Raw genomic sequence first — 25,937 nt, 5'->3', positions numbered from 1 at the left:
CGTGATGTTTGCATTGGGTATAGATGAGAATCCGGCTGAGTGCTTACTATATTTGCTATTTATTAGCTGCTCAGAAAAACAGTGTAGACCAAGGACAAAGAAGTGGGTAGGAGTGAAGAAGGGAGTAGGGAGGAGAAGGTGGGTGTTTGAGCAGGAAGCGTTTCCCTGCTCCTCCTGGTGGTGCCTTGTGTTGACCTGTCCTTCCTGGTGTTGTGTGTGGTCCCAGTAGATCCCAGGCCTTCCTCCTTCCTCTGGAAGCACAGTCAATGAACCTCTTAGCTCCATTTTATGGAGCTGCTCCCTCATAAAGATTGTGGGTGCCTCTTGCCCCTTGTATGGGAAAGGGTGGATGTGCACCTGTGTGTTGTGTCTTTCATACCCATTCGGCCTTCAAAGCTGACAGTGCTGGCTGCTCCTTGTTTGCCCCTCTACCTTGAGAGGTTTCTCTCTGCCTCCCATCACCTGAGCTCCTGCCGGGACTTTGAGCTCCCGGGGTCACACTAAACTGAGCATTGGGCTTGTCTCTCTGTAGCTCAGAATTTGCAGAAGCACCCCCTAACTACCTTTCTGGCCCTATCTCTCATTTCTCCCACACTTTCCATGCTCTCCAGCTACCCCAAATTACTTGTGGTCCCCCAAATGCCCATACTTCTGAGCCTCTGCATATTTTTTTTTTTTTTTTAGTTTAGAGTGCTTCCTGTTTCCAGCCCCTGTTCACTTAGTAGTGCGTCCATATGCACAGAGCACGAATGTGAATACATACATACCCCATCCTGCCAATTTCCCTGCATACTTTAATTTTTTTTAATGTTTATTTATTTTTGAGAGAGAGACACAGACAGAGCATGAGTGGGGGAGGGGCAGAGAGAGAGAGAGGGAGACACAGAATCCGAAGCAGGCTCCAGACCCTGAGCTGTCAGCACGGTGCCCGATGCGGGACTCGAACTCACGAGCCATGAGATCATGACCTGAGTCAGATGCTTAACCAACTGAGCCACCCAGATGTCCCTTCGCTGTGTACTTTAAAACTCAGACTCAAATTCTCTCTGTGAGGTGTTCTCTGACCCCCTGGATACTTCATCGCCTCTGTCTTGCTGCCCTAGTATTCTGCACACGTATTCTATGACAGTGTCTGTCATGTCACTTTGCAAAGACAGTTTTGGGTGAGAGGTCTGGCTCCGAAGTCAAGTTGCTTGGTTACAAATCATAGCTCTATCATGGGCCGTGGGATCCTGGGCAAGTTACTGAATCTCTCTATGCCTCAGTCTCCTAATTTATAAAATGGTGATAGAATTAATAATGACCACATAAGGATGCTGGGAAAATTAAGTGAGATGTTATGTGTAAATCACCAAACAAAATATTCGACTCAATAAAGGGCAGCTATTAATATTATTAACTCCTCGGTTTTTCTCCCCAGCCATGCACAGGGACTGTTTCTAGCACACCCTGTATTTCTAGAGACTGGCATGAAATAGATCTTTCAAATTGTTTTGTTGAGTTGAATTGTCCTGATGGCTCCCAGTAGCTTCTTAGATTAAGTCCATGTTCTCTGGAATCAGAAGTTGGAGTCCAAATCTTAATTTTACCAGTTTCTAGCTGTGGAACCTTGGGCAAGTTAATTCAACTTTCTATGTTTTGGTTTCTTCATCTGCAAAACGGTAATTATGATAGTACCTAGCTCATAGGGTAGTTGAGACAACTAAAAGAGATACCCTACTTTCACAGTACCTGGAATATGGAAAGATCTCAATCAATGTTAGTTGATATTATTCTTACTAATGTTATGAGTTATTTCATTTAAAGGCTCATCTTAAATGTCACTACCTAAGACTAAGTCTTTCTCAGTCACTCTAGCTGAAAGTGATCTCATTCTTTATTCAGTCATCCAATATAATTATTAAATGCCAACCAGAAGACAGGCACCAGGCTAGACACAAGCTGTGTAGTGGTAAATATATCCTATAGGATTTTCACCATGGTGTACGTTTGGGTTTGAGGGAGTGACATTCCTCAGCCTGTTCTCAGAGTTCCAAACCCATTGAGATATTGATTCAGGAGACAGATAGATGGAGATCAAAATATTACCTTTCTAGCTGATTTTGCTGGATTGGGGAACATGATGCGGTTGGCCCAAATTAGGTTTTCCGCTACCTTCCTTAATGAGAATTAAACTCATTTGGCTATCAGTTGGTGTTGGCTGTGATGAATAGAAAACTTAGCTAATGGTGGCTTATTACCTGATAAAAAGCCTGGAGGAGGGTGATTTCAGGTTTCTTCTGCAGCTAAGTGGTATTATTAAAGATCCAGACTCTTGCTTTTCGTCATCCATGTGTTGCCTTGTTGTCTTAAGACAGTAGCTCCAGTTCCATGTTGGAGCTATCCTCATACCTGTATTCCCAGGGGGAAGGAAGTGCCAGATGACCACCGGGGCTTTCTTTTTATTAGTGAGGAAATTCTGTCTCAGGAGACATCCTTTTACATGGTATTGGCCAGGACAGGATCACATGGCCATATTTAGACCAATCCTCTGCAAAGGGGGTGAGCTTACCTTGCCCAGCTCAGACCACTTCATTCTCTGATGCAGGGGCCCTCCGTCTACTACCAGAACAGGTCTCTACCAGAGGGCAGAGGGGAGGAAGAGCTGCGGGAAGGCCATCCCAGTGACTGCCACACTGTTGCTGCAGAGAGCGTGCAACTTTCCCTACCACAGCTTGGATGCTGTTGGAAGTACAGCAGGAGGAAAAGGGCCACCCAGGCAGCCTGGCCCCCCAGGAACAAGAAGTAAGGAGGCCTGATTTCACACGTTCAGTTTCTTCCCTGATCTTACCAGTTATAAAAGTCATTCCTTCTCCATTGCAAGGAGTCCAGGGCAGAGGTGCTTCCTAGTGTTGTTTTTCCCAAGGGAGAGACAACTAAATTAGGCTATTGTGCTGCGTGAGCCCAGGCAGACATGCTGGGAGCAGGAGGGAAGTTTCTTCTGCAACAGAGGCCAGATGGTCTCCGTCTTATTCCTTGTGTGCACGTCTCTCCTAGCTTCACACCATTGGCTGCATCTGATCACGCTCCCTGGCTTCCTCTCCCTCTGGGTCCTGAGCTCCTTGAATGTGAGACCTTGGACCCCTGGCTGTGCACCCTGCAGCCTCACAAATGTCCTTGCACACAGTAAGGGCCAGCACATGGTTGTTGATCACAGACCCGTATTGAGTCCTTACTGTGTGCCACGTCTCTTAGGAGCTGGGATACAGAGGTGGACATGACAGTCTCCTGGCCTTTGAGCAGCTCCCACTCCCATGCCACTTCTGCCCCTGCCAATGGAACGTTGTCTGATTTTGCTCACTCTCTTCCTGCTCCCCGGGGGTGGGGGGAGCGGTGCCAGTGTCCGCCCTTAAGGAGCTGTGAAGAATCTCATCACATAGGCCAGAGTGTTGGATGAGAGTTAGACCCGTTGAATCTGCCAATTCCGAGCTATAAAACTTTTTTCCTAATCTCAGCCAGGGAATGGTGGTACTGACTTCATAGAGTTGTGAAGATTAAGTCAGATAATGTGTGTCAGCCACTCTTACATTTTTCCATTATTAGCTTCACACCTCCAATAAATGCACCATTCTCCGTTACAAATGATAGAACTTGCTTATTTAGAAAACAAAGCATATGTTTGTTAGTCAAAGGTTTTTGCCCAATTTTTAAATTGGTTATGAAGGAAGCTTTTAAAAATAACAGTAACTTAGACTTCTACATTTTCATCGATTAAGGGCTTGATTCATTACAAAAATCTGGATGATATTCATTGCAGGGATGAGTTAAATGCCTTCTATCAAAGCCAAAAAGTCTTGCTGCCTTTTAGGTGTTGGAGAAACCATCCAATTGCTAAAGATGTAGGCAATCAGGACGATGTGCACTGGAAATGGAAAACAAAGCAGGACAGTGGGAATACTTATACCCAGCATGAAAGGTGTTAACTGTGCGTGTCCTCAACACAACTATTCATTCTTTTGGCCTTTTTAAGTATATCACTGAAGAATTCTTATGTCACTATAATTGGGTAAATCAAGACCTTTGTCTTAGGTTGATTTTGACTCCTGTGTTCAATAGTCTCATTGACTTTTCTGTTGCTGGAGAAGGGAACTCTAGGGAAAGGATTGTGTTGGTTAGGAAACCAGATTACTTTGGGCAACTCTTGGATGATCCCTTCATGGGTTTGGTAGTTGCCAGGGACAGGAACACCAGACTTTATGCTCTTTGAGGATAGGAACCTGGTTTTATATAACTGTGTGTCCCTGGGGCTTGGGATATTGTGTTGTAATAATAAGTATGCAATATATATTTGTTTAACTCACACTACTGAACAATAGTTAAGCTCAGCATAAAATTCCAGGTTGACAGGTTTTTTGTTTTTTGTTTTTGTTTTTTTTGCTAAGCACTTTGATCTTATGAGCAACTGTCTACTGGCTTCTGGGTTGTTTTGAGAAGTCTGCTGTTCATCTAATTGCCATTCCCCTCTTTCTCAGGGGTAATCTTTATTCTAAAGTTGGTGTGTATTTTTCTCACCCATGTTTTTATACTTTTACTAAATGCATGTATGTATGTATTTATTTTTTTAATGTTTATTTATTTTGAGAGAGAGAGAGAGAACATGAGCAGGGGAGGGGTAGAGCGGGGGTGTGGGGTGGACAGAGAATCCCTAGCAGGCTCCGTGCTGTCATCAAAGAGCCTGATATGGGGCTTGAACTCAAGAACTGTGAGATCATGATCTGAGCCGAAAGCAAGAGTCAGTCGCTTAACTACCTGAGCCACCCAGGCACCCCTACTAAATGTATTTCACTATAAAATATTAGTGTGGAGTTTAAAACAATTATGTAAATTACTACCCTGTAGATAAACTGCTATTTGCTCTTTCAAGTTACTATTATGATCTCAATATTTATTGATGTCGATACAAGTAGGTCTAGGTCTTTCATTTGTACCGCTGCATAATAATTTCCTTGTGTAAATATACCACCATGTTCTTATTCATTGGTGATCATTAGGTGGTGGTTTTCACAAACAGTGCTTTGATGAGCATTCTTGTATCCATCTCCTTGTATCGTATAGAAGATGAACAATTACAAGTGGAATTCCTAGGTCATATCTTGGATGTTGATGGTTGATCTCCAAAATGGCCATACCAACTTACACTACCCCAAACAAGGCAAAAGAACCTCCCTTTACATTTTCACCAGCATTGGCATTGCCAGACTTCTGAATGGGTATGACCCCCTACTTAATACATTCTCTCTGGTATTGTCATTCCCTTAAAATTTTTTTTTATGTTTATTTATTTTTGAGACAGAGAGAAACAGAGCATGAGTGGGGAGGGGCAATGGGCAAGGGAGACACAGAATCCGAAGCAGGTTCCAGGCTCTGAGCGGTCAGCACAGAGCCCGACATGGGGCTTGAACCCACCAACCATGAGATCATGACCGGAAGTCGGACGCTTAACCGACTGAGCCACCCAGGTGCCCCTGTCATTCCCTTTTATAGATGAGAAAACTGAGACTAAAAAGTGGAGTGCCCAGAGAATGAGTGAATGAATGATGGATGAATGAATATGGTGATATTTTGTTTATTATTTCTCCCCCCAGAATTTAAGTTCCATGAGTTGTAAGTACCTATTCCTAGGGCCTGGCATAAGGTAGATGCTCAGTAATTATTTGTGGAAAGAATGAATGAATGAATGAAGGATGCTGGTCAGAGAACAGCTGCTTTCTTCAGGAATCTCCTCTTGGCTTTCTGAGTTGGACTCTGTACTCTTCACTTACCCTGCAGGATTTTAGAAGGAGGGGCTCCAGCAAGCTCTGCCACTGGAGTGGTAAGCCGGCAGCCTGCTGACGCTGAGCTAACACTGGAGGAAGGGTGAAAGCTAAGAATTTTCTCAATGGAAAATTGAATCTGCTCAGCAGGAGTCTGATGAGAAGCTGGGGCCAGCGAGGGAGGATGCAGCTGGAAGGAGTGTCCATCTGGATCCCACAGCCCTCTGGGTGTTGAGAGGTTATTCTTAGCCATCTTTTCTTCAGTCTTTATTTTCTCTTAATCAGGGCTCTCTTGATTTTGCAATTGGAGCCTTTTTTCCCCCTTCTGTAAAGCAATGATTTTCCATATAGTAATTCTTTCCTTCTTTAGACTTCCCGGAGGGGGTGGGTGGTTCTTTTTGTGCTCAGACACTTTGCACATTGCCTCCCACCCAGCTCCTCCCGGGTGCTTTTGTGGCTGGTGGAGACCTATTCTGTGAGCTGAGTATTTGACCCCATCTCCGTGTTTGTTTCCAGAGAACATAACCATAGCATTCTCGTTGCTAATTATTTTTTTCCTAGTAACATCAATGAGCACATTTCCCACCCTTCCTCCCTGTGCCTCATGTGTCCTGAATTCTGCTGGCTTAATTTAACTTGAGCCTTAAGAGGCAGCAAAACCGAGGGCAGGTGGCCTAGCTCCAGTCTTTGGATCCTGCGTCATAATCCTAATCACTCTCATTGACATGGTGCTCCAATGGTTGACAAAGCACTTCCATGCTCAGTAGCTCCTGAGTCTTTCAGAACGACAGAAGCCAAGACCCCTGGGGTCTGGTGACATCCCAGCATCAGGTGTCCAAGAAGGCCTGGGTTTGAACTTGCTTTTCTGACGCTAAATCTCCTCATACTTTTTCTCACGGCTCTTGCAGGAGTTACAAGCTCAGATGCCCTTGGGGCCAGCTGTATAGTCAAATGAAAGAAGCTGGCTGGGGTAGTGAGGGTTGTGGGGAATTGGAGAACATGCTTTGCCTAAAGGCGTTGAAACGCAATACGTATAAAAAGTAGTTAAAAAACCCATTTATTTTATCACCTACACAGTGCCCAGTCTACAGTCTATCTTTCGATGCTGGAAAAGGGAGAGCATATAGTCCATGTCACCTTTACCACGGAGTATCATGGCCTGGTGGCATGAGTAAGCACACCTTGGTTGCAGTAGGTCTCCAGGGTAGATGAGGCAGTATGGTATGTTAGAGGTCGAGTGGTTCCCTTGCTCTTAGGGTAGTGTTAACGACTGAAGGATGTATGGATCTTGGGTCTACCCATCATCTCACATCCCTTAAAGTTTTCAAGGAATGAGATTCAAAGTAATATTACATTAATGGTTGTGCAAGTCCCTGGTTCCCTAAACTGCAGCCCTTATCAGAGGCTCTACTTCATCCCCACCTCTTTCTACCCTTTCTCATCCCTTTTTGAAATCATGGGACTTGGTCTATATTCTGAGAGAAAGAGTGACAGTGACAGAGACAGAGAGGTAGTCAGGGCCTTAAAGGAACCCCAAGTTCACCTTCTCATCCAGGGCATGGGGGAAAGAGCCCTGAGAAGGAGAGGAAGAGGACAGCCCACTGCATTTAAGTAGCAAAAGCCTGCCCATGAGTGAAATGTGGCTCAGTGAAGGTCATGGCCTTTGGCCAATCAGATAAAAACTCCTCTTTTGGGAGGGGGGAGTTAGGGAGGGCATGGGCTGAGGTGGGGCTAGCATGCGAATGGGGCTGAAGCATGTCCCCTACTCTGAGTAGAACAGGTTAAGATTGTGACCCTGGAGAGCACAGCTCTCCTACCTAGTAGCTCTGTGACCTTGGACAAGTGATTCCACCTCTTTCCTCATCATCTTCATCCATAAGACATGGAGAAGTGCAGGGGTGACGCGGATTAACTGAGCTAAGGCATGTGTATTGTTCGGTAAATGTTAGTTGTTTTTATTGTGAGCTCTGCCTTCTAACTATACTCATCTTCGTGTTAGAACCCGAGGAAGCCTACAAATGCTGCCAGAAGGAATATGGAGAGGATAATTCATAGAACAAGAAACTATAATATTCTGCCAATATTTTTCTTTTCAGAACTTGCCACTTGTCCAAATGCCCTGATTCTACCTGTTTTTTTCCTCCGGTTCCATACCCTCAGATGGTTCCAGTGAGTTGGAATTCTGGACAAGGTAGCTGGGATTCTGCTGGCTAAGATTTGGCTCTGAAATGTGCTTTTTGAGGGGTGTAACTGTGATTTTTGTGTAAATACTCCAACTTAACTGTCATTCAGTTGAAACTTTTGCTAAGCAGTTGTTTTCCCATCTGGCTTTTTGTGGGGCAGAAAATTAAAGAAGGCAGATTCTTTTATTCAAACACAACATTGCTGTACGTACCTAATCAATAGTGAACTGAAAGCACCCCCTGCCAACCCCCACCGATCTTTAGAATTTGTTTTCTTTGGTATGTCTCACTCATACCAATGAAAAACAGTTCATGGCAGATATCGCCTAGGCATAGAATTAGGTTCTTGTTAATGTGAAGAATTAGGTTCTTCATCAATGGCAAAAATAGAATTGAGAGGCTATATGAAGTGCTTATAGACTCTGATTTATTCTTAGTTTTTAGTCTCATAATGTTTCTGTTGAGACCGGTTGACAGAGTGGGAGGCTCAGCACGGAAAAAGCATGGTAAATTCTGAAATGCAGGTAATTCACAAATTACGTTACATGTGTTTTAGCATGAAGTCAGCTGTATAGTCAGGGATGATCTCTGTCTTCTCCCCCATGCACCCCCCCCACCCCCACCCCAATCTTTTCCTCTCCTCACCTCGGCGGCCATCCCCTCCTGGCTAAGCCCAGAAGGAAAACTGGATGGCAATGGAGGGAGGGTACCATCCAGGAGATTATGATACCCAGGTTCTAGGTCCAGCTCCAGTTACTACTGACTGGTTGTCATCCCTCTGGGTCTCAACTTCCTTATGTATAAAGTAGGAGATTGGGGCCAAGGCACCTGGGTCTAAATGAACTCCCAATTTTCATTACTCTGTGGATCCCACCTCTGCCAGCTTGGGGCCTGGCGGGTCTCTGCAGCTGGTCACTTGGATAATCCCCAAAGCACATAACTGCATGCAGGAGAGCTGAGAATGGACTGTAATCACAGCAGAGGCCAGCCACTCAAATAGACGCTGGGGCCTTTGGCTGCTTCCCGGAGCCACCAGCCAACCAAGAGATGAAGCTGGCTGGAAAAGCAAATGGATGTGTTGGAAAGGCCAGTGTCATCTCCAAACACAGCATCTGGGAAATGCCCATGTCCCCAGAAAGAGGTCACTGAAACCCTTCAGCTGGTGGTGCAGTGCAAAGAGTCAGGCAAACCAGGTTTTGAATCCTGACTTTGCCACTTACAAGAGCTGCATGACCTTGGGCAAGCTCTCTGGCCAAGTGTCGTTTTTCTCCATAGAATGGGGTGGCAATGTATCTACCTTGCAGAATTGTAGTGGGATTGAGGTACTGCAGAGGCCAAACAGTACCTACTGAGTGTAGGTACTCAGAGGTACTTAGTAAATGATGGTAGTAGTTGCTATTGTTATTATTAACCCTGTGCCCTTTATTCACAGGAGTCTCTGGGGTGGGGATGGGGGAATGGGGCCGTGGTGTTTGGCTCAGGGCTCCTCTCCATGGCTGGGAGACACGGGCTCCATGCCCAGGCCCAGCAGTGCCAGGGAGCCTGGTACAGAGATGCTGCTGATTGGGGCGCTGATTGAATTCCCTGATAGAGGAGCCTCAGCATCTTGGCCGACAGTGCCGCCAGCAGCATTTAGCACAATCTGCTTGAACCCCTAATTAAGTTATTTTTCAGAACTGCCCTTTTCAAGGTCTTGTCCCTTTTCGTCACCTCTCTCTGGCCCCTTCTCTGTGGGTCCCTGCCAGAGAAGGGAAATAAAGCGGTGTGGGGCTTTCCTCCCTCTGTCCTCCAGAGAGAGGGTGACAGGACGCAGGAAGAGGCAGTTTTCAGGGCAGAGTACGCGGCTGACACAAGCCCTGGCCACTCAAGGTGGCCGCAGCCCCATCCTAGAGGCTAAAGTCTCCGTGGGCACCTGGCCCATCCCTGTTTTCCTTCAAAGCTGGGTTCCCAACTCAAACCTGCCTCCTTCTCCATCCTGTGTCCCGACAGCTTGCCATCGTGGGAAGCGTGATTAAGTGGCACTTAGTGTATCTTTCCATCTTCTTGTGTCCGCCTCGTAAAAATAAAATACAACAAAATAAAAGGAGCCCGGGATGGAACTGTTGTTATTTTTTAAAAGGGGAGAAGGGGGTCACATGACTGCGAGTAACCGGTTCGGTGAAGTGGCTGCAAGTCGGAGTTTGCTGCAGAGCCGCCCCCTCCCAGCGGGGGCGCTGACGTCACGGAAAAGCCCCGGCGCGGACCGGCCGGCGCGCTATAAACGGCGGGGCCGCGGCGGCTGCGGGCGGCGGCACGGACGGCGGGCACGGCGCGAGCACCCCGCGCTCGGCGGCCCGGGATCGCAGCGCGCACCCACGCAGCACACGCGGACCCGCGGGCGCCCACGCTGCCGAGCCGAGTAAGCGGGCGGTTTGGGGCGGGGGTCCTCCTGAAGCCGGGCGGGGCGGGGGGCGGGCGGACACCAGGTGGGCGTTCCCAGCCCGCAGAACTTTCTAACTTGAGAGAAGAGCCCCTGAAACTTGCGGTCTGCGCCGTGGTTTTCCGGTCAGGGGCAGAGTTTAAGGTGCTGAAGATGCTATTTGTCGTTAGCAGGTTCCTTAGTTCGGCTCGGTAGGAGCGTGACCTCCTCCTACAGACTGTGTGGTCAGAGGGCAGCCCTGACTGATACGTCACGCTTTTGTTGTTTGAATGCAAGTCAGCCAACTGAGGCTGTGCTTGTAAGATCGAAAAACCGGCTGGTCCTCCCCGTTAGTGGCCGGCTCTCACGAATGATCTTGCTGATGAAAATGAGACGGCTTCTACTTTATCTCAAGTAGCCTTCGGGAACAGACCTTCGTGCAAGGGGAGGGAGTCTTGCAAAGGGAAAGTTGTGGCAGAGTTGTTGAATGTCATTTTGGGAGAGTCCTTGGCCTTCTGATTTTCTTCAAGAAGGTGGAAATCTGCGTTGAATTTTAAAACTCTTGGAGTGAATGTGGTTTCAGAAGAGGGAAGCATTTTCTTTGCAAATGGGATAGGTCGGAACGTGAGTAGGTCCTTAACCTGCGAGAACAACAGGGCTTGGGGCTGGGTTTTTTTACACATGATGTCTGTGGGCAAGAGGGCAGAGCTGAGGCATAAACCTCAAACAGAAAATTCTTTTTTTTTTTTTTTTTTTGCCCCCAAATAATAGCTTATTCAAGCAGCTGGAGAGCATCAGGGCGACTTTACTAAACATGGAAGTTCCAATAAGTGCATGTCCAGTCCAGCCAGAGGAGTGATGTCATTGCCACGTGTTTCCCACCCAGGCACAAAAGCCCGCTGGACGCTGGTGCAATTAAGAGCCATGTTTAGACAAGAGCAGCTAACCTGGCCAGCTGGTCCCCAGCTCCATTAACTTGTTGCTTTTCCAGCCATCTCTGAAGGCTGTTAGTTTCTTCTGGCTGCCTCTGTGTCAGTGCTGAGTGAGGGGTCCCAAGGCTTCCTTGAGGATGGAGGAAGCCCGAGGGCAGTGGGTGATGTTGACGGTACTTTTTTCTTTTTGCAAATGACAGTCCTCCTGAGGAGCCTGTTACGAAGTGTATGCATGTGTGTGTGTCCAGTTGAAAGCCTCTTGGGTTTGGGGACTGTTTCCTTGGGGTTCCTCATGTCAGGGTTACCGGGTCTCACCCCATCTGATCAAATATCTCTGATGACTGACTGTGTGGTTGAGCCCCCGAGCTCTCGCTCCTGCTTATGATGCTTACATCTTGGCTGCTTTGCTCTCCAGGACCCAGCGATGACTCTGAACAATGTCACCATGCGCCAGGGCACCGTGGCCATGCAGCCGCAGCAGCAGCGCTGGAGCATCCCAGCGGACGGCAGGCATCTGATGGTTCAGAAGGAGCCCCACCAGTACGGCCAGCGCAGCCGTCACTCTGCTGCCCCGGAGGACCATTGCCGCCGGAGCTGGTCTTCCGACTCCACAGACTCAGTCATCTCCTCCGAGTCGGGGAACACCTACTACCGGGTGGTGCTCATAGGGGAGCAGGGGGTGGGCAAGTCCACTCTGGCCAACATCTTTGCAGGTGTGCATGACAGCATGGACAGCGACTGCGAGGTGCTGGGAGGTAGGTGGCCCGACCCCAGTGGGCGTCTTTCCGTTAGCGGTGGTCCAGTCGGAAAGAGCGAGTGGGTGCGCCATTTATCTGCAGAGTTGGGAGTGGTGATTATGCATTCCTGGCACTGGCTGGGCAAGCTGAGTCCCCAGAACAGCCTGCTGGCATGGGTCCTCAGGACAAGAGAATGAAGATTCATCCTGTTCCAGATGGAACCTGGGCCAGAAAGGGGATTTCTTAGATTCCAGCTCCACAGGGACTGGGGGTAGAGTGGTTAAAGAGGGCAGAGTCAGAGGGTCAGGATCCCACCTCTGGTTTTTGCCAGCGCTGACCTGGATTTTTCAAGAGCTCAGTGCAGACATAGCTTTTTCCCACGATTATACCTAATACCAACCCGATTTGAAAAAGTATTAGGATGGATTCATCAGTTTCTACCGTTATTAGAGTCTTTCAAGGTTGTAAAATAGTTTAAAATAGTACAATGTCAAAAAAAATTTTTTTTGAGTATAACAATGGTGATACATATGTTTGTGTGTGTGATACATATGTTTTCAAGACGATTTTCCGTGTATAATCTCATTGAAAATATTCAAGACCTGCCTATTTCCAAAACTGATTTGAGGTGACATAGTCGCAAAAATGCATGTGTTCCTCGAATACACGTAAAGCATAGCGCTGCATTCTGGGAAGTAGTATGAGGATCCCAACTGTCAGTGGTATTCATACAGTGTTTCTCAGCCACAGCTTCCCTCGTAGCATACCTGACAAGGGGAGCTGGATGTCCTTATTTGCAGCTACAGAAATGAAGGAAGAACCTTCTAGTGCTTGCCCAAGTGGCACGATGTGTCTGTGCTCTCAGTTGCAACTCACAGCTGAATCACAGACCCCCAGGGTAGGAAGATGCCTTAGTGAGGAGTCAGTTCTGCCCTCCGCTTGATGCACTGGAATGCTGCTCCTTCCCCACTACTACTGTGAGCCCATTTTGGCTAAATGTTTCATCTTGATCATCTCCAGCGTGCGGGAGTTCACTGCTTACGAGGCAACTCCTGAACTGGACTATACATGATGACTCATTGATAGGACATTGATTTCTCTCCTCACTTCTGGAAGTCTCAGGGACTATAGCCAAACGAGAGTCAAGGAGAAATAGTGACCTCAGTCTTAGAAGGCTGGTTTTTCTCTTTCTCAGTAGGGGCTGGTGGTTGACTGTCAGTATGGGAGAAAGGGAGAGAGGAACTACTGTCTAGAAAGCACATTTGCAATGGGAGAGGTGCTTTGTTGGGCATCTTATATTTGATCCTTTTATTTTGGTACTCACAAAATTCCTGTACTCATATGAGTAAACTGAGTCTACAGAATACCACGTGGCTTACCTAGAATCAGTGGGGTAGCTGGCATGAGAACTCAGGATTTTATAATCTTAGTTCGGTGTTACTCTTATAGTGCCATTGACAGGGTACCTGCGATGTGCCAGGCACTATGCTAAGTACTTCTCATAAGTTTTTTCTGATAATGCAAAAACTGAACCAATTTGGTATTAATATCCCTATTTTACAGGTGAAGAAATGGAGGCTTATGACATCAAGTAACTTTCCCAGAGTGATAAAGCTAGTCCACGGTGTGGCCACGAGTCAGACCTAGTTGTGTGCATTCATTGTACCCTGCAGCCCGTGGGCGTAGCATCTAAATACTCCTAGTGTCAGGCATGTGTCTGGCTCTGGGCTAGGCTCTGGGGTACCCAGTGGTAGTATATACCCTTTTAGGAAGGGGTGAAGTGTCAGTGGCTATAATTCAGAGCAGGGTAAAATTAGTGAATACCTTATGAAGTTAACAATAAAGTGTTTGGGGAGATTGACATAAGGAAGAGATCAACCAGGAGTTTTGTTTGTTTTTCGAGGGAGGTCTTAAAAGAGCTGGGTGGCAGGCTTTCAAAAATGCTTGTCAGTTAGAGTGGAGAGGTACTTATCTGGAGGGTGGTACCCCTATAGGCATATGGTGCCGGGAAGACTGACTCATATCTGGAATTTGGGAAGACATGCTTCTATATTTGGGAAAACTCATTTTGCTTAATGGGGGGAAAGGAGAGGGAGAATCCTTTCCTTACCTCCTTGAATAGAATCTTTGGCAAGAAACTCCTCAGGTGACCCAACCTATTTAATGTGTCCTATTTGAGTAACTTAATTTATACTGTCTAGGATTACATCTCTTATCCATAGGCAGCTGTTGGAATCACTACAGCTGGAAACTTGGAAGAAGGTTTTCCAAGTCATGCCCTCACATTGTTCTTTTTTCAGCATTAACCATCAAAAAACCTCTACACAATACTCTCATCAGTATCTCTCCTAATAAAGATGGATGTTGTTACAGCTCTATTGCAATAATCTTATGACTCTCTGTATACATTTAATGCCATTCGTTCATTTATTCATCCATTCATTCATGCAATATTCATTCCTAAGTAGTTACTGAACATACACCATGGAACTTGGTGAGACACTGCGGGGGCGTGCCAGGAGTCCTAGGGCTCCCCCCTAAAGATGCTTCCAGTATGTGCAATAGAGATCAGATGTGCACCAACTAAATCAAGATAGGATGTGATGAGTGGCTTGAAGAGGTAGAGGGACCGTGCTGTAGGAATTGAGAGGAGAAAAGATTACTTCTGACTGTGGAAGTCAGTAAAGGATTCATAGAAGAGGTGGCCTCTGAGCTGGATCCTAAGGATGACTAGGATTTGGAAGCCCTGAGTCGGTGAGAAGGTACGGCACGTGCACACAGGAAGTATGGGAAGAGCACTGGACTTCAGTCTGGTGATGTGGGTTTGGAGCCCAGCTTTGACACGATGTAGCTGAGTGCTCCTGCACAAGGTGCTGACCCCCCCCAAACTCCTCACTAGGGAGATAGAGATGATGCCTACCTCATAGGGCACTGGAGGATTGACAGAGGTAGCATATAAGCATGTAGCATAGTGCCTGGCACATAAGACGTATGGAATGAGTGTTAGAGCTGATTCTGAATCTACCATTTCCTGTGCCTGGATTTATCTTCTCAAACTGGCACTTTTGTTGCTTGTAGTCCCCATCCACTCCGGCCCCTCTTGGCTAGGGCCCCGTGAGACGTGCAGAGGAAACGTGCCACAAGAGGAGAGGACGGTGTTCCTATAGTGGGCTTCCCTTCCTGGGCTATGGAAGCTGGAAGCAGTTGAGAGTTTGGGCGAGAGGGATGTTGGAGCCTCCCAGCCTTTGAGAGGCTGCAGGAGCCCGTTCTAGTGTGGGAGAGAACTCCTGTGCAGCTTCCACACAGCATGCGAGCCAATCTTGGACAGAAGGGTCTCTGAGCACCGTGAGGGTTAAGTTAAAGACACATTAAGGTGTACTAGTCCAGGGAGAATAGCTCCTGTCACCCAACCAGGTGACATCCATCCCATCCCTCAGGATGATCTCTCTCATTCCAGAGTGTGCGTGTTCACCCCCAGCTTTTACTGAGAGCACTGGAGAAGTGAGGGCTTCTCCAGACCCACGATACTGAAAAGCTCTATAAGCCTGTAGGCCTCGACCCTTTCTCCACACACCTTAACCAGGGCAAATTTCAAAGGACTTTTCCAGAATTTCATGTTCTTTTATTTCTCCTCTCCTCACCTGATTAGCTCTTGAGAAAGCTAAAAGGTGAGTGACAAAGGGGAGGAAGAGAAACTAGAACTTTGGTTGCAGGCAGGCCCTCTCCTGGTTAGCAGAGGGCCGTGAAGCAGGATACTTTGTGTGTCTGAAGAATCTGTGGGGAGTGGGGGGGGAGTAGTCAGAGGCTGTATATAAATCTGGGTGTGGGGGCTCCTGGGTGGCTCAGTTGGTTAAGCATCCTACTCATGATTTTGGCTCAGGTCAGGATCTCAGAGTTGTGAGATTGAGACCTGCATTGGGCTCTTAGCCTACTTAAGATTCTCTGTCTCTCTCTCTCTCTCTCTCTCTCTCTCTCTATCTCTCTCTCTCCCTCCCTCCTCTCCCTCCCCCCCTCCCCACTCGTGCGCGCGCGCGTGCGTGCGTGCGTGCGTGCGTGCGTGTGTGTGTGTGTGTGTGTGTTCCCCCCCCCCCCCATCCCACTGGCAAATAAAAATAAACTAGGTGTGGGGCATATGCGGTGAAGCAGGGCAGAGATATATTGTTTTAGGATTTGCAGCGTAATGATTTTCAGGCAGGGCTAAGTCCAGGAATCTTCCAGAATGTCAAAGCAGTTAGGCGTCTACTTTTTAAGGTATAATCCCCATTTTCACTAGGCTAATGTTCAGACATCTCTTAAACCAAGGGGAAGCGTGAGTTTGCTTTTCCCCCCTAGCTATTGGAATGTAGTAGGTTTCTACTTGAACTGCTGGGGTCTCAGTCCCTTGTACCTGCTTCTGGATGATGAGTGGTGGGCTGAGGGCAGAGAAAGTGCTGTTTTGGATTTTTTGAGAACAGGGAAGGCTTTTAGAGAAAAGGGAAAAACTCCGAGGTAGTAAGGGGCAGTCAGCCAACCCCTCTTTTGTGCTGCTCAGGCTCTGATCATTTCCATTTGGTTGTAAAATTTGCCTGTTGAGTCAGGAGACCCTACTCTGCAGAAATCCAGATTGTGCGTCCCACTGTGATCCCATTCATGCTGCACATTGTGGATGGCAGACAGGATGGGGATAACAGACTTAATCCCCCAGTGGGACACCATTACCATTGATTAGAATGACACCTTATGGAGGCACAGAAATTGACAGAAAGAGCCTTTTCATTTGTCCACGTTTTCCTTCCTTTGCCTCTGCTGATTCCATTTCCTAGATGAAGAAACATTTAAACTGGGAGCATTGCTTTTTATAAATCCCTTGTTATTATAAAACAAGAGATGCCTTGGTTTCCCCAATGTAGTGTTTTTAAGCTAGGATTTACCTATGGTAGGAAACACCAACTATGGCAAGAACCGGCTTCCTCCATCAGAGCGAGTGATGACAACAGCTAATATTTATTGCATTTCTACCCCGTGCCCATGCCTAGCCTATGTAATTGCCCCAAGGCATGAATACTGTTATCAGTCCCATTTCACAGATGAAGAAACTGAGGCCCAGAGCACTTCAGTAAATGGTCCAGAGCCACATAGTTAATAAGAGATGGCATTCAGATTCTAATTCAGGTTTGCTTGTGTTTATATCCCCAGTGCTATAGTTATCATTCATTCATTCATTCGATAAGTGTTGGTTGCCCACCTGCAGTATGCTAAGCACTGCGCTGGGTTCCGGGGGACATAGCAGCAGATCTCTGCCTTAATATTCGGGGGCCAAGAGGGACAGAAAAGAATAAGATAGGTGAATAAAATAGGTTAAGTGGATTGCATGTGGGGTACTTACAAGTACGACGAAGAAAAATGAAAATGGAAAGGAGTAAGCAATACTGGTAGGGGAGATGTGTTGCAATTTTAAGTAGCTGGTGAGGGAACACTTCCCTTGGAAAGAGGTGAGGGCACACGCCTGTTGGATATCCCAGGGAACAGGTTTCAGGCAAAAGGAGCAGCAAGAAAAATGGTAAAGAAAAAAAATCATTACAAAAATAATAATTCTCAAATGATGAAACTCGAAACAGGAAACCTCGTTGTGGAAACAGAGTGGGGATGGGCTCATGTGCATGGAGTTGATGGGAATCCCTCTTGCAAAATCCCAGTTAACTCAGCCAACTCTCCCCCTTGCCTCCCCACCTCGCCCCTGCCAACTGGTTTCTCTGGGCTGGAGCTGCTCTGGCGCATGGTACTGCTCACCCTTCACCTACACTCAGTCTGGGCTCAAGTGTAGGGAGGAGAGTTTCCATTACCAAGGAGGCCTGGAGGCTGTCCTGCTGACTTGAGATGGAAGAATAAGCCTGTTTATTCCTAGGGAGCTGAATGTTTTTTTTAAAGGAAGAGAACTTCAGCCAAAACAGGGTCGCAAGATTTTTTTCTTGCATGTTTCAAAACAGGAAAAATGTCTCTGAGCTTAGAGCTCCTGAAATTGCCAGTTAAGCACCCTACTGAAAGGTACAGTGGATTTCCATGTAAGGCTTATGAATGAGGCTTAGAGTTCCACTGGGCAGTTAGTGTTCTCTCATGGCATCATCCAATGAATCAGAGTCAAAAACTCTCAGTGAGTTTATCCTTATAAATGGTTTTTCTATATAAAAGGTCCAGGAATGATGAAAACAAAAGCTTTTCATTTCAAGTGGTTTTTGGTGACACATGCAGAAGACATAGGGGTTCTGCTTAGGAGGCAGTGGAAGAATATACGTAAAATGTTGTTAAAGGTGATTAAAAAGTAGTAATTTGCCTTTGTGAATATCTGTATATTTGCATAACTGATTGCATATTTAGTAAGCTAATTTTCTAGTGTAATTTTCTACGTGATGCTTACGGAAAAGCGTTGCCTAATTTCCTGACTCCAGTGTCACTGTTCTTGCTTTTCTAGAAGACACATACGAACGAACCCTGATTGTTGATGGGGAAAGTGCAACAATTATACTCCTGGACATGTGGGAAAACAAGGTATGCAGAGCTCACAGCTCTCTGTAAGTTCTGTCAAGGCTTGCCTTCCAACAGGCTGTCTGATGCAAGGGTGACCTTGTCCTTTTTAGTGTTCTAGGTGAGGTGGGCTCATTTTCTTCATTAAAAGCTTTCTTTTTCTGAAGTAAGAGGCTGTTCTAAGGAACAGGTCATTCGCAAATGAGCTCTGAATATTAAGCAAGTGACAGTGATTTGCCCTCAGTTCAATTAAAAAAAAATACAAAAACATATATCCGCTTTAGGGCAAGTGCCAAATATGGATGATAATTTAAAGCTATATATAAAACCAGATTATGTGGAATTGACAATCTTAATACTAGTCTTCAACATGTGCTTTTTAAAGATTTTGGGCTCCTGAGGATATTTGCTAGACCTTCTGTTTACTGAGAAGTCTTCTGTTCTCACAGAAGGACTCTAAATTTCATCACTTGAGAAAGGCAAAAGGGAGTTTTTGGAAGTCAGAAAAGGCTCATTTTTGGTAGATTGGATAAAAATTGGAAATGTGGTTTGGCAGAGTCATTGTATAATTTATCAACTCAAGCTGTAGGAGGAGTTGGACAGTAAAAACTTTTTGGCAGAAATACCCGATGGGCTAGCTTATAGCCACCAGACATAGTACAGGCATGGGAGGCATGCATGTGGGGAGCTGGAATACGTTTCCTTTCTTCCTCATATCAGCAAGGGTACATAGGATACATGTACTGTTTCCCCCGATGCTTCATGTACCAGACCAGCCTGAGCTCAGGGAGGTTCTCCTTTTACCAGGGAGAGAATGAATGGCTCCAAGATCACTGCATGCAGGTCGGGGATGCCTACTTGATTGTCTACTCCATCACGGACCGAGCCAGCTTTGAGAAGGCATCTGAGCTGCGAATCCAGCTCCGCCGGGCTCGGCAGACAGAGGACATTCCTATAATTTTGGTCGGCAACAAAAGTGACCTGGTGCGGTGCCGGGAAGTGTCTGTATCAGGTAAGGGGAGCGGTGCCAGTGTCATAGAAACCGTCTCTGGGTCACCTGGTTTTCTTCAGATAGGTGCTCTTTTCTTCCTTCATGAAGCCGGAACCAGGGACTCATTAAAATGCTCCCTGGAGTTTTGTGTCTAAGATTCCCGCATTCCCAGCAGATTGTTTCTGTGCTGGTTGTTGCTCCCTGATCCATCTGGTCGACTTGCAGGATTCCACTTTCCCCTTCCTGCAATTCCTTTAGGGAAAAGATCGTGCTCAGGGATTTACTGGCACTCCCCAGCCTTTATTCCTTGTCCTTTTCTATTCTCCTGGGAGCTCTCAAGAGTTCAGGGAAATAAAAGTAGTCTCTTTATGCAAGAAAGATGAAAACTCCAAGAGTTTCAATGAGAATAAGGATTCTACTCTGGCTGCCTCTGGTTCCTGGAGACCCTAGAAACTCCTTCCTGTCCCCTGCCTTTTGCTTCCTAAATTTCAGTTAAGGCATCAGCCTGATGGTGTCACATACACTTTTTCATGCCTAGTTCAGAGATACTGCCTATTTGCTTTTGGGGCCTTTGAGATTTTTTTGGCCTACTATAGATTTGGTTCCTGGTACCATGGTAAAAAATAAAATACTGCATTGCTAGGCCTCATTCAGGAGGAAAGAAACCTGATGAAGACTTAAGGTATACAACTAGTTTGGGAATGTCTTACTCTTAGGAAAGGACTGTCTGTAGTAATCTTTTTTTTTTTTCCCCTAACCAAAACTTGGATACATGGCCGTTGAACACGGTGGAACATTTGACATTGAGGCTGCTCCAGAAAGCCTGTTTGTATAGTTTGCTGTCACTGTATTGTACATGTGTGAAATCATCAAAAAGTTTTTCAAGGTACCTCATCAGAGCTTTAAAATTGTTTTCTAAGAGAGGAAAGTCAGATAGTAGGATTCTTTTCCAATTCAGGAAACTCAGTTAGGAGAAAGAGTTAAGAATCTGAACTTGAGGAAGAAGCAGGCTTGGCTTTACCCCTGCCACTTACAGGCTATGTGAATGCCTTCATATTTTTAAAAGACCACCCCCCCACCTCAGTTCCTTCATCCATCTGAAAGGGATAGTGTATTTTTCAAGATTGTTTTGAACATTAAAAAAATGTTTATAAAAAAGTATTTAACTCAGTTCCTGGCACATAGTAAGTACAATAAATTAAGGCTGTGGTTTTTATTGTTATAATTAATGTTACCGTATTTGATGAAATTGGACTTTTGCATAGTGAATTTATGATGGCCAGATCTAAAGTCCATCTCTCCTGCTTCCTGTGACTCTGCCTCTTTCTGTGCTCTGGGAGTGGCCTCCTATATCCATCACATGTGTGACTGACCTAGAGTTACCTGGAGACAGCTTGAGGTCAAGAATCATCAGCTTGGCTGTGTCCTGTGTAGCTCCTCTGACTTTCTTCTCCCCTCCTTTTCTTTCCAGAAGGGAGAGCGTGTGCTGTGGTGTTCGACTGCAAGTTCATTGAGACCTCCGCAGCTGTCCAGCACAATGTGAAGGAGCTGTTTGAGGGCATCGTGCGGCAGGTCCGCCTTCGGCGGGACAGCAAGGAGAAGAATGAGCGGCGGCTGGCCTACCAGAAAAGGAGGGAGAGCATCCCCAGGAAAGCCAGGCGCTTCTGGGGCAAGATCGTGGCCAAAAACAACAAGAATATGGCCTTCAAGCTCAAGTCCAAATCCTGCCATGACCTCTCTGTGCTCTAGGCACCCAGAGTCGCCCAGATGTCCCCCTGATGGACGTCATCGAACACCATTGGGACTGATAATCTATATTAGATTGGATCCTTAAGTATTATTACATATGGCTTCCCCCATTGTAGCTGGGAATTAATGTGTTAGCCTTAAGGGCAACATAATGCATGGGAAATGAAAGATCTTTGTAAAATCAGTATTTATTTACAGGAAAAAGCCTGACCTGGCTGCTTGAATACCCAAGACTCATTAGAGGACATGTTTGGTGTTCACTTGTGTTCCTCTCTCCTTTGGATAGTAGAGAATTGAAGCCTACAAAAGAATGCTCAGAACGAGAACTTTTCATCATTAAAATTTCACCCAGTGTTCTGATACATGAATTTGAGGCCATTAGGTCATACACAAATGTAGAAAAGCCTTCAAGGGATTTATTCAAAGGAGGGAGAACTTCTTTCTCTGTACCTTGTATTCATGGAGCTAGAATTATAGAACCGGGCTCATCATAATCATGACCATCATGGCTCCATCAAGCTGTGAAATGAAATGGTGCACCTTGCTGGAAGCTAAAGCTTAGTGAACAATTTTTGTTCAGCGCCCACAGTCGGGGATCCAGAAATTTGTAGAATTGGGAACTGATACAGATACTACTTACGGGATCAAAAAGTCATGTCTTTGCTTCTGTGTCTTGTAATTTTTTGTTTAGGGGAAAATTATTTTAATCAAATTCTACTCGGTCAAACCACCTTTTATGTTTCATTGTTTTTAAAGTCATGGGGCCATCATGAAAATATTTTAAAAATTTGAATTATTGATAACCTGGAGTGCAAAATGCCAAATTTTGAAATATGATCAAAGGTCTGAATTTTTATAAAACACAAAACATAAATACTTCCAGTACTTTGGGTTGACCATTGTATGCCACAGCTCTGCTCTATTTATTGTTATTTTGCAAAATAATAACCATTTTAACATTTGATAAAGCATATTTATGAGCATATTTCTTAATAGGAAAAATGTCCATTTTATTACCATTTTCTACCTTTTTCAGAATATGCAAGTTTTTACCTATGTGTCTTATAATAAAAGAAATAAAATCTTTGGGAAAAAAAGACATTCTTTAAAGTTTTTTTTAATCTTTATTTATTTTTGAGAGAGAGAGAGCAAGCCGGGGAGGAACAGAGAGAGGAGACACAGAATCAGAAGCAGGCTCCAGGCTCTGAGCTGTCAGCACAGAGCCCAACACGGGGATCGAACTCGTGAACCGTGAGATCATGACCTGAGCTGAAGTTGGACGCCCAACCAACTGAGCCACCCAGCCATCCCCAAAAAAGGCATTCTTAAATGTTTTTCCTCCCCAAATAATACAATTATGATTCTTTCCATATAGCATTTAGGGCAAGCACTCTCTAAAGAAACATGCCTGTTATTTTATTTCTTCTTTTCTTTGGTGATAGCCCAGTTGTTATTTGTTTCAGAGTATCCTTGACACCTCTCCTTTGGAGTCATGATTCATAATGATGCAAAGTTAGTTTTGGCTAATACAGTTGCGAAGTATTTGGGTTCCTCTAGATGTTAAGTTCTAGTAAAAGCCAGATTGATCTTTTACTTTGGCGAATTCCTGACTGAACAGATGTGCCCTTGCTCCCTGAAGGCTCATGGTCCTAAGCTAGACTAAAGCATTAGAGGAAATTATAAAGGATTATGGGTCCAAAAAAAAAAAAAAAAAAAAAAGGAAACTGGTGATTTTCAGCCTGGATCCAGCTAGGCAAGGCTTTAACCAAATTCTCCTCTGTGTCATTAATATGGTTTGACCTTCCTACGTGGCATCTGCCCAGTGGTGGTGTGTGACCCCTGGCTGGAATGGAACCATCTGGTGTCCCCCTTTCACATCTCTGGCCCCCTACATGCACCCTCTTTTACTCCCACTCCCTGTGTTTCTGAGTTTGCAATCAGGCACACACTAATAGCAACAATCATGGGACCTCAATATTGCCGAAAGCAACAGCCTTATAATTCAGTGTTGCTGGCCCGTTCTCCTTTTTCCAAATTGAGCACAAACTTTCCCGTCTCTGTGTGCTTTGCCTCTTTGAAATGCTCAAGGAAGCAGTACAGGGAGGTGATAAGAGAGAAGATTCTGGTTTCCCAGGCCTTTTAATATCAATGCCATTTAACGTCAGTGTGTCTTTGGAGTAAAGGCGAAACGTTTGCAACCATCACTTTTCCTATCTGTAAGATGGGGTTGCTAACTAATACCTACCTTATAAGGTTTGAGATGAACATCTTTTAATCTGCCATACCACGAAGAGCTCGAGAGATGTCAGTCTTCATTGTCATACACCTTCCATTCTGCATAAATCAGTTTTATACGTCTACCTTCCCCCAAACAGAATGGAAACTCCTTAAAATCAGGGACCACTACTTCTTTTCCTTTTTTAGCCCTATACTCCTCAATATGGTGTTTTGTTTATATTGGGCTTTTTTTTTTAATGTTTATTTATTTTTGAGAGAGAGTGCGCAAGTGGGCGAGGGTCAGAGAGAGAGGGAGACACAGAATCCGAAGCAGCTCCAGGCTCTGAGCTGTCAGCACAGAGCCCAACGCAGGTCTCGAACTCACGAACCACGAGATCGTGACCTGAGCTGAAGTCGGCCACTTAACCGACTGAGCCACCCAGGCGCCCCTATATTGGGCTTTTATAATGTTGTTTCTTCTTCTCCTTCTCCTACTTCCTCTTCTTTTGATGTAGGTTTCATGCCCAGTGCACAGCCCAATGTGGGACTTGAACTCATGACCGTGTGATCAAGACCTGAGCTGAGATCAAGAGATGGATGTTTAACTGAGCCACCCCGACACCCCTATAGTGTTTCTTCTTGAATAGCTCTTCCCTGTGGCCCCATGAGGTTGAAAGGCCGTTTTACAGCAAACAAGTTCAGAGGGATAAGTGACCTGTCCCCGTTTGTTCAGATGTTCAATATCTGAACTAGGAGTGGAGGCCAGATGTGACTCAGAGTCATTTGCTTCTTTTGGTGTCCCAAACTGTTTCCTATAGACACAGCTCTTTTCATCCCCAGGAACCACCGCACTCCCCACACATGACACCCCTCCCCCCCACCATGACACCTACTTCACAGGGTTGCAGTGAGGATGGTGTTAGCCTGCAAAATGATCAGCCCTAGAGGACTCTGAGGACTTCTATTCTAAGGCAGCATTTACACCTTCGTTCCCGTCATCCTTCAGACGTTGTTGGGCACCCGGGCACCGCTAGGTGCTGGGGATACAAGGACGGAGACATTGTCCTGGCCCTCACAGCCCCTGAGAATAGTATATTTGCCTGTCCTAAGAAGCCAGGGAAGGTGGCGTTGGAGATAGGAAGAAACTGAAAAAAACCAGGATGATACCTGGAAAGGGCTGGATTTACTGCTGTTAGACAAAATTCAAATGAAGGACAAAAATTATCAGTAAAATGATTGGATTCGATGTGGAAAAGTAAATTGGGCTATTTTTAAAAATTCCATTTTGGGGAAGTGGGAATGTTGGGGAAATTTGTTTTGTAAGCATCCTGCATTTTTGCTCACTAACACATGAACTATTCAATACAGGGAGAGAGAGATGATTATGAGTTCACTTGATGAATGTGAGCTAATTGTAAGGAGCTCCTGTTGTGCAAGGGGCTGTGAAGAAGACAGTGTGAGAAAGTAGTTGTGCCTTTAAGAAGCTTGTGATAGAGCTGTGACATATTGGTGGGATGTGGGCACGGTGGTGAATGAGGACAATGGCACAAAAACCTAGAATGATGGAGAAGATAAGATGGGCCAGCAGAGACAAGTGAAGTAAGGCAGTTGGAGCTTGGGTGGGGGAGAGAATTCCTTGGTTGGTTGGTGCAATCATGAATGTCTTCCTGGAGGAAGTGGCATTGAGCTTGATCATGAAGACTATTGAAGATTTCCACAAGTGAGATGGGCTGGAGAAAAGAAAAAGGGAGAGGTTGGTTTATGTAAAGAAAACAGTATATAGTTTGAGCAAGGGCAGAGAGGCAGAAGAGACAAAATTCTGTTTAGAAAAATGAGAGAAATTCAATGTGGCGAGGAACATTCTAGATGGTTAAGTGAAGTGTCTGAAGCTTGGAGTCAGAAGTAGTTTTAAATTCTCGCTGGGTGTATTGGGTTGAATTGTGTTCTCTCCAAATTCATATGCACCTCAAAATGTGACCTTATTTGGAAGTAGGTCCTTCCAGATGTAATTAGCTAAGGATCTCAAGATGAAATCACTCTGGAGTTAGGGTGGATCCTAAACCTGATGAGTGGTGTCTTCATAAGACAAAGGAGGGAGAGATAGAAAGAGATCTGGACACAGAAGAGACACACAAGGGAGAAAGGCCTTGTGAAGATGGGGGCAGAGACTGGAGTGATACAGCTGTAAGCCAATGAATGCCAAGGAACATCCGGACCCACCAGGAGCTGCAAAGGGAAGGACGGGTCTCCCCTAATGTTTTCCAAGGGAGTATGGCCCTGACGACACCATGATTTAGATTTTTAGCCTCCAGAACTGCAGGAGAATACATTTCTGTTATTTTAAGCCACCACGTTTATGGTAAGCTCACAGTCCTAGGAAATGAAATACTTTGGGTTATTTAGGGCAACTTACTTAGCATCTATAAGCCTCAATTTC

The 25,937-nt window shown here is 45.6% G+C and overlaps 1 protein-coding gene across 2 annotated transcripts; it reads left to right on the top strand.

Annotated features, from left to right (window-relative positions):
- The first annotated feature begins 10,224 nt into the window (after positions 1–10,224).
- GEM (GTP binding protein overexpressed in skeletal muscle) lies at positions 10,225–22,369 on the top strand. 2 transcript variants are annotated; one of them, XM_060610914.3, is made up of 5 exons: positions 10,225–10,373; positions 11,721–12,060; positions 18,491–18,567; positions 19,351–19,555; positions 21,006–22,369. In XM_060610914.3, the coding sequence occupies exons 2-5, from the start codon at positions 11,730–11,732 to the stop codon at positions 21,281–21,283; spliced, it is 891 nt and encodes a 296-aa protein (XP_060466897.3). In that variant the 5' UTR covers positions 10,225–10,373; positions 11,721–11,729; the 3' UTR covers positions 21,284–22,369. The 2 variants fall into 2 exon arrangements, with proteins under 2 accessions (XP_060466897.3, XP_060466896.3); XM_060610913.3 differs by lacking the exon at positions 10,225–10,373 and adding an exon at positions 11,149–11,478.
- Positions 22,370–25,937: the final 3,568 nt, after the last annotated feature.

The sequence above is a fragment of the Panthera onca genome, chromosome F2 (genome assembly GCF_046562875.1).
Source record: "Panthera onca isolate mPanOnc1 chromosome F2, mPanOnc1 haplotype 2, whole genome shotgun sequence".
In the NCBI taxonomy this organism is placed as follows: domain Eukaryota; kingdom Metazoa; phylum Chordata; class Mammalia; order Carnivora; family Felidae; genus Panthera; species Panthera onca.
This window is presented reverse-complemented; position numbering and strand designations above follow the sequence as displayed.

Excerpts from the sequence above, each read along its gene's own strand:
- GEM (XM_060610913.3), top strand. The coding sequence starts at position 11,443 with ATGGAGGAAGCCCGAGGGCAGTGGGTGATGTTGACG. Across the intron at positions 11,479-11,720 it reads GGCAGTGGGTGATGTTGACG|GACCCAGCGATGACTCTGAA; the intron begins GTACTTTTTTCT and ends TTTGCTCTCCAG. Across the intron at positions 18,568-19,350 it reads TGGACATGTGGGAAAACAAG|GGAGAGAATGAATGGCTCCA; the intron begins GTATGCAGAGCT and ends TCCTTTTACCAG.